At 43.3% G+C, this 8,999-nt stretch overlaps 1 protein-coding gene across 4 annotated transcripts in view; it reads left to right on the top strand.

Moving 5' to 3' along the window:
- Positions 1-363: 363 nt before the first annotated feature.
- Positions 364-8,999, top strand: part of GIPC1 (GIPC PDZ domain containing family member 1) — a 39,765-nt gene continuing 31,129 nt past the window's right edge. The window contains exons 1-4 of one of the 4 annotated variants that reach the window (XM_063931725.1): positions 364-506; positions 1,618-1,910; positions 2,627-2,812; positions 2,896-3,076. In XM_063931725.1, coding sequence (XP_063787795.1) covers positions 1,635-1,910; positions 2,627-2,812; positions 2,896-3,076 — 643 coding nt within the window. In that variant the 5' untranslated portion in view covers positions 364-506; positions 1,618-1,634. Of the gene's footprint in view, positions 534-1,583; positions 1,911-2,626; positions 2,813-2,895; positions 3,077-8,999 lie in introns of all 4 variants that reach the window. The other 3 variants (XM_063931723.1, XM_063931724.1, XM_063931722.1) reach the window with 3 other exon arrangements.

The raw sequence follows: 8,999 nt of genomic DNA, 5'->3' as shown, positions 1-8,999 counted from the left end.
GTACTCAATTATCAGGTCAATTATCAGGTCTTGCGACCTGTGTGTGACATGAGTCATTTTTTTTTTTTTTACATTGTTGTGTGTTGCAATATACAAATCACCCAGCGCAGCTTAAGCCTTACAGGAGCAAAGCTATATTTCGTTCAAGAATTTCTCACCACCCGCCTCACAGTCACTACTTATTCCGGGAAGTTGGGATGGGCCTTTTATAGTGGCGCCTTTCTCTGTAATGGCGATAAAGGCTTCGCCTTTATGGCAGTCACCATGGTAACACGCAAGCTACTGGACAAGCTTTATTGACAGTGTTCAACCCCACAGAACACGCAATCCTGTAACAGAATAAACCACGCCCAACCTTCGTCCAGCTAGTGACTCTGATTGGTCTGCCGCGAATACAGCTTCCTTTGGAGCCACGCCCCAGCTTGGCTAGTGTTGGGAATCAGGATAGTCGCCGAAACCGGAAGCGGCACCGGGAAGCCACTGATAGAGTTGGAGGATACTCACCGGTAATATAGCCGCAGACAAGGCATTAGGTATAAAATTCGTATTCTAAATGCTATTAAATATAGTCGTGCAGAATGTTCTATATGTGTGTACTGTATATTTACAGCACTACATGTACACCTATATTCTGATATAGAATACTTACACATAAACTGCAAATCATGTTTTTCAATATTATTCAATCGTAATCTAATACATACTAACGACGAGCTTTCTAATATAGTTTGTGACATACATCACTTGTCTCTATCTATACTTAAAACAGGTCACTGTGCTGCCTGTCCAGCTATTGTATCACTTACCTTGTGTACACTGCGGGCGATAAACTATATGTATTGGTAGTTCCTGCATATATAGACTTTGGGTGTGTGTGTATATATATATATATATATATATATATATATATATATTATACAATTTGTCCTCTACTACATGGAGCTTTCTCATGTTTGGTGTATATACAAGCTGCACGCAATTAAATATTACCTGCTGACAGGTGTTTAGGGTGTGTGCTGGTGACAAGTACTAGAGCCACACCATAAATAGAACTGTGATGAAGAGGGCTGACACCAAGTGTGTGGTTATTAGGCTTACCATAGTATCGCTTTAAACCGGGACACTGGTCAATTACACAGGTGCTGTGGCTGATTAAAACCAGGTGAAATGCAGGCTTGAAGTCAGTCAACCACTGAACCTGTGTAACTCATAAGTGTCACTGTTTAAAGGGATAGTATGGTAAGCCTAGAGGTTATATGATTAGGCATTATATATTAAGTGATCTTTGTTATATGACTTACCTCTGTGTACAGTACTGCAGAGCCTTTGTTGCTCTATATATAAAATATAGTAAAAAATTGAATTCTGACAGCTTTTGCTCTACTTTCCACCTTTAACCATATCTCTAGTAGCTAGCCTGCCATGCTTTGAGTTTTTCCATCCGTCTTCACAGTAAGGATAAAAGTTTGAACATTTATTCTTCTTCGTCGTCTTCTTTTTCGTCTACACACACACACAGTTTAATTGATGTGTACTATTGTGTTGTGTATAACTGATTTTCCATTTTTTTTTTTCCCCCACAGTTCCTTATTTAGATTTTTGTGCCTCTCACTGCAGGATATAGAGGAGCCCCAATGCCGCTGGGCCTTGGACGTAGAAAGAAGGCTTCTCCTCTAATGGAAGAAGATGATGTCGGTGAGCACAGTGCATTGGGGATATCCCAGGCTGGCAGTGGGTCTCTTCCAACACAAACATCCGGACTTCCACCCCCTGCTCCTGCCCTGAGACCCCGCTTGGTTTTCCATGCTCAGCTGGCACACGGGAGCCCCACAGGGAGGATTGAGGGTTTCAGCAATGTGAAAGAGCTGTATGCGAAGATAGCAGAGGCGTTTAATATACCTGCCGGGGAGGTAAGTACTCCATGTTATATAATATATCAGCATGAATTCTATTTCATTATAAAAAAAAATTCTTATTCAACTAGTTATGCTTTAACTGTTAATGTGAAGGCTGTCATGTAAATGACGTAGGGGTCTATTCATGAAGCAGTGAAAAGTGTGCAGAAGTGAGCAGTTGGAGAAGTTGCCCACGGCGACCAATCAGCATTCATGTAACATTTAACATACTATAAAATTATACAGAGCAGCTGATTGGTCGCCGTGGGCAACTGCTCTACTGGATCACTTCTCCACTCTTTTCACTGATTCATGAATAGACCCCATACAGAGAATGTTTTCCCCTGATTAGCAAAGACTTCTTTGCATATTTGTCCCTTTAAACTCTCTTAAAATGTGTTGTCCGATTTTTAAATATTCCTGGTAATTTTAAAAGGCCCTCCCTTCCCATGAGCGCTTACCTGAACCTGAGTACTGACTTGCATTGGAGGACTTGTCTGTCATTATTTCTTCAGTAGAGTTCAATTAAATAGACATGAATGGTCATGTAATTGTCATGTACACTGCATGGAAATTTAGCAGGCTGTGGTGCTATTCCAACTACTACATTCATGGAGCAGGTCTCATTGGGTGGGAAAAGGGCATACCGCTCACTTCTGTCACCTTCTGCGGTGCTTGTACCATGACCATTCCAGTATGTAGATCACTGTTATTGTTCTTTAACTTTTAAGGTGATGTTTTGCACCCTGAATACTCACCGGCTGGACATGGACAAGCTTCTGGGTGGTCAGATAGGCCTGGAGGACTTCATCTTTGCTCATGTGCGTGGCCAAAAGAAGGAACTTGAGGTCTATAAATCTGAGGACTCTCTAGGCCTCACCATCACTGACAATGGTGCTGGCTATGCCTTCATTAAGGTACTGGTACTATGGATGTAATATACGTTTAACCTGCAAGTCTGAATATTTGTAACCTGTAACTTTTTCCTGTTCATTTTCAGCGCATTAAGGAAGGCAGCATTATACACCGCATGCAGCTCATCAGTGTCGGGGACGTGATCGAATCCATCAACGGGAAGAATCTGGTGGGCAGCCGTCACTTTGAGGTTGCCCGTACTCTAAAAGAACTGCCTCGAGGGAGAACATTTACGCTTAAACTGTGCGAACCCAGAAAGGCCTTTGGTAAGTTGGCATTTGCTGCATGTAACTGTGCTGCACTGTATTGTTCACACTTTTAAGCCCTATTGATAGCTATATAATAGCATAAGGATTGATATGTCACATGTGGGTGCCAACTGCACATCACAAGTTCATGAGGCTTTCTGAACTGTCTTATGTCTCCGTGGTTTTCCCTAGTGAATAGATGGCTGCATTGTCATGGATATTGGGCCTAATTCATGTTTATAAGGAAGCGGCTATGCAATTCTGTGTAATTAAAATGATGCAGCAGGAGGCATCTGTAGGAGATAGACACCTCCTGCATGCAGTTGCGAGAACGAAGTGCTACGCCTGAGGACACAGCCTTGGATCATCATCGCAATGTTTTCATGCATCTGTCAGCCTGTGTAAGGTGAAGCTTACTAAGGCTGGTAGTCTTATGTGGACACCCAGTTGCATCTGACGACGAAGACCCTGGACTTGTCACGCCTACAAAAAAGGGGAAACATGCAGGCGTTTTGTAGAACGGTGCCGGGGTGCTTTCCTTGCTCCACCCCTCAAATACTGCAACATGTCAATCATGTTGCTGCTGCGAGTGATATCGCAATACCCGTTCTACACAAGACACCATCTGAAAGGCCTGTTATTTTTGTCTACTATATCGTTGCCTGCAGTGGGGCAAGCATCAAGTACACTATATGTATCAGTGTATTGTGGAATAATGGTCTTGTTTTTAATGTAAAACAAAAGCAGAAAGTAGTGTGGACTTTGCACTTAGTACTTTATTTATCCCTAAGATGTGTAAAACCCCTGGAGTTGTCCTTAGCTAGCAGGCGCAGTTGTCTGTAGCCTTTCAAATATTTGTTGTATCTTGTGAGTATACAGAGTTTGTATATCTCTTCTGATGCTCTGCTCTAACCGGAAGGCACTGCTTCCGGAATCTCTAAAGCAATCGGGGAGTAAAGTGCAACAGGAGCTTTATTGCATTAAATACACACATAGAATAAAGGCACTACAATGTAAGATAGTGTTCACATCCTTGGTACATACATCAGCGGGAGGCAGTGCACCGTGGGCCCCGCCGAGGTCGGCATGTCATCAGCGGAGCGCCTCCATAAGGGGCAGGGTGCATTTTAGTGCTTTGAAATTGCTGAAACAGCCTAGAGGGAATGCTACTAACAGCTGCCATCACCACACAGAGGGGGTAATTCAGATCTGATCGCAGGGGCAAATTTGTTAACTAATGGGCAAAACCATGTGCACTGCAGGGGGGGGGCAGATATAACATGTGCAGAGAGAGTTAGGTTTGGGTGTGGTGTGTCTACACTGAAATCTAAATTGCAGTGTAACAATAAAGCAGCCAGGAAATCTCTCTCTGCATATTTTATATCTGCCCAACCGCGCCCCCCCACCCCACCCCCCTTGCAGTGCACATGGTTTTGTCCATTAGCTAACAAATTTTGCTGCTGCAATCACGAGGCTGAAGTTAGCTTCTTATTCGGCCAGCTTCTTATTCACTTCTTATTCAAGCTCCAGCTTCTTATTCAGATCATTCAGTTTTGCAAGGGCTAATGAGTCTTGGGCAACACATTTGACACCTGAAATTCACAGAGTAGGGTCCCTTTCATATGACCCACATGTATTTTGGCTTGCCCAACGCTGGTTTGGGCATGAAATACGCTGGCAAAGTGGGCACATACACTATAATTCACCATTTTGAATAAGTAGCTGTAGTTTTGCAAGGGTTAACGAGTCTCGAAACAATTTTGACACCTGAAATCAAGTGATTCTGGTCACTTGCATATAACCCACATGGATTTTTCCTTGCCCAACACTGGTTTGGGCATGAAATACGCTGGCAAGGTGGGCACATATTCAAAATAGTAAATTATAATATTGTGTAAGTAGCTGTAGTTTTGCAAGGGTTAACAAGTCTCGGGCAACAATTTTGACACCTGAAATCAACATAGTCGGGTCACTTGCATATGACTCACATGTATTTTGCCTTGCCCAACACTGGTTTGGGCATGAAATACGCTGCCCAAGTGGGCACCTTAACACTATCATTTTCTATTATGAATAAGTAGCTGTAGTTTTGCAAGGGTTAACGAGTCTCGGGCAACAATTTTGACACCTGAAATCAACTGAGTCAGGTCACTTGCATATGACCCACATGGATTTTGCCTTGCTCGACACTGGTTTGGGCATGAAATACGCTGGCAAGGTGGGCATATACACAGTATTATGAATTACTATTTTGAATAAGTAGCTGTAGTTTTGCAAGGGTTAACGAGTCTCGGGCAACAATTTTGACACCTGATATCAACATAGTCGGGTCACTTGTATATGACCCACATGGATTTTGCCTTGCCCAACACTGGTTTGGGCATGAAATACGCTGCCCAAGTGGGCACCTTAACACTATCATTTTCTATTATGAATAAGTAGCTGTAGTTTTGCAAGGGTTAACGAGTCTCGGGCAACAATTTTGACACCTGAAATCTACTGAGTCGGGTCACTTGCATATGACCCACATGTATTTTGCTTTGCCCAACACTGGTTTGGGCATGAAATACGCTGCCCAAGTGGGCACCTTAACACTATAATTTTCCATTATGAATAAGTAGCTGCAGTTTTGCAAGGGTTAACGAATCTCGGGCAACAATTTTGACACCTGAAATCAACTGAGTCGGGTCACTTGCATATGACCCACATGTATTTTGCTTTGCCCAACACTGGTTTGGTCATGAAATATGCTGCCCAAGTGGGCACCTTAACACTATCTTTTCTATTATGAATAAGTAGCTGTAGTTTTGCAAGGGTTAACGAGTCTCTGGCAACAATTTTGACACCAGATCTCAATAGAGTCGGGTCACTTGCATATGACCCACATGGATTTTGCCTTGCCCAACACTGGTTTGGGCATGAAATAGCCAAACACTGCCGTGAAAAAATACAAATATAAAAAAAAAGCAGTTTTAAAATAGACCTGCTTTTTTTTTACCGTGTTCTGATAGGCATGCATGGATCTGTGAGATCCGTGCATGTTTATCAGTGGGAAGGGGTGTGAAAGAGTTATAAATCAGGAAAAAAAATTGCGTGGGGTCCCCCCTCCTATGTATAACCAGCCTGGTTGTAAAAATACGGGGGAAAAATTGACAAGGGTTCCCCCATATTTGAACAACCAGCACCGGGCTCTGCGCCTGGTCCTGGTTCAAAAAATACGGGGGACAAAACACGTAGGGGTCCACTAGTCACAGAGATAATGCCACAGCCGGGGGACACTTTTATATTGGTCCCTGCGGCCCTGGCATTAAATCACCAACTAGTCACCCCTGGCCGGGGTACCCTGGAGGTGTGGGGACCCCTTAAATCAAGGGTCCCCCCCTCCAGCCACCCAAGGGCCAGGGGTGAAGCCCGAGGCTGTCCCCCCCCCCCCCCCCCCCCCCCATCCAAGGGCGGCGGATGGGGGGCTGATAGCCTTCTATGTAAAAATCCATGTGTGTCATATGCAAGTGACCTGACTCAGTTGATTTCAGGTGTCAAAATTGTTGCCCGAGACTCGTTAACCCTTGCAAAACTACAGCTACTTATTCATAATGGAAAATTATAGTGTTAAGGTGCCCACTTGGGCAGCGTATTTCATGCCCAAACCAGTGTTGGGCAAGGTAATTTACATGTGGGTCATATGCAAGTGACCCGACTCAGTTGATTTCAGGTGTCAAAATTGTTGCCCGAGATTCGTTAACCCTTGCAAAACTACAGCTACTTATTCATAATGGAAAATTATAGTGTTAAGGTGCCCACTTGGGCAGCGTATTTCATGCCCAAACCAGTGTTGGGCAAGGCAAAATCCATGTGGGTCATATGCAAGTGACCCGACTCAGTTGATTTCAGCTGTCAAAATTGTTGCCCAAGACTCGTTAACCCTTGCAAAACTACAGTTACTTATTCAAAATAGTAATTCATAATACTGTATATGTGCCCACCTTGCCAGCGTATTTCATGCCCAAACCAGTGTTGAGCAAGGCAAAATCCATGTGGGTCATATGCAAGTGACCCGACTCGGTTGATTTCAGTTGTCAAAATTGTTGCCCGAGACTCGTTAACCCTTGCAAAACTACAGCTACTTATTCAAAATAGTAATTCATAATACTGTATATGTGCCCACCTTGCCAGCGTATTTCATGCCCAAACCAGTGTTGAGCAAGGCAAAATCCATGTGGGTCATATGCAAGTGACCCGACTCAGTTGATTTCAGTTGTCAAAATTGTTGCCCGAGACTCGTTAACCCTTGCAAAACTACAGCTACTTATTCAAAATAGTAATTCATAATACTGTGTATATGCCCACCTTGCCAGCGTATTTCATACCCAAACCAGTGTCGGGCAAGGCAAAATCCATGTGGGTCATATGCAAGTGACCCGACTCTATTGAGATCTGGTGTCAAAATTGTTGCCCGAGACTCGTTAACCCTTGCAAAACTACAGCTACTTATTCATAATAGAAAAAGATCGTGTTAAGGTGCCCACTTGGGCAGCGTATTTCATGCCCAAACCAGTGTTGGGCAAGGCAAAATACATGTGGGTCATATGCAAGTGACCCGACTCAGTTGATTACAGGTGTCAAAATTGTTGCCCGAGATTCGTTAATCATTGCAAAACTACAGCTACTTATTCATAATGGAAAATGATGGTGTTAAAGTGCCCACTTGGGCAGCGTATTTCATGCCCAAACCAGTGTTGAGCAAGGCAAAATCCATGTGGGTCATATGCAAGTGACCCGACACAGTTGATTTCAGCTGTCAAAATTGTTGTCCGAGACTCGTTAACCCTTGCAAAACTACAGCTACTTATTCAAAATAGTAATTCATAATACTGTATATGTGCCCACCTTGCCAGCGTATTTCATGCCCAAACCAGTGTTGAGCAAGGCAAAATGCATGTGGGTCATATGCAAGTGACCCGACTCTATTGATTTCTGGTGTCAAAATTGTTGCCCAAGACTCGTTAACCCTTGCAAAACTACAGCTACTTATTCATAATAGAAAAAGATAGTGTTAAGGTGCCCACTTGGGCAGCGTATTTCATGCCCAAACCAGTGTTGGGCAAGGCAAAATCCATGTGGGTCATATGCAAGTGACCAGACTCAATTGATTTCAGCTGTCAAAATTTTTGCCCGAGACTCGTTAACCCTTGCCAAACTACAGCTACTTATTCATAATAGAAAATGATAGTGTTAAGGTGCCTACTATGCCAGCGTATTTCATGCCCAAACCAGTGTTGAGCAAGGCAAAATCCATGTGGGTCATATGCAAGTGACCCGACTCAGTTGATTTCAGTTGTCAAAATTGTTGCCCGAGACTCGTTAACCCTTGCAATACTACAGCTACTTATTCAAAATAGTAATTCATAATACTGTGTATATGCCCACCTTGCCAGCGTATTTCATACCCAAACCAGTGTCGGGCAAGGCAAAATCCATGTGGGTCATATGCAAGTGACCCGACTCTATTGAGATCTGGTGTCAAAATTGTTGCCCGAGACTCGTTAACCCTTGCAAAACTACAGCTACTTATTCATAATAGAAAAAGATAGTGTTAAGGTGCCCACTTGGGCAGCGTATTTCATGCCCAAACCAGTGTTGGGCAAGGCAAAATCCATGTGGGTCATATGCAAGTGACCTGACTCAGTTGATTTCAGGTGTCAAAATTGTTGCCCGAGACTCGTTAACACTTGCAAAACTACAGCTACTTTTTCAAAATAGTAATTCATAATACTGTATATGTGCCCACCTTGCCAGCGTATTTCATGCCCAAACCAGTGTTGAGCAAGGCAAAATCCATGTGGGTCATATGCAAGTGACCCGACACAGTTGATTTCAGCTGTCAAAATTGTTGTCCGAGACTCGTTAACCCTTGCAAAACTACAGCTACTTATTCATAATG

The sequence above is a fragment of the Pseudophryne corroboree genome, chromosome 6, assembly GCF_028390025.1.
Source record: "Pseudophryne corroboree isolate aPseCor3 chromosome 6, aPseCor3.hap2, whole genome shotgun sequence".
In the NCBI taxonomy this organism is placed as follows: domain Eukaryota; kingdom Metazoa; phylum Chordata; class Amphibia; order Anura; family Myobatrachidae; genus Pseudophryne; species Pseudophryne corroboree.
Note: the sequence above shows the minus strand (reverse complement) of the source record. Positions and strands in the feature narration are given on the sequence as shown.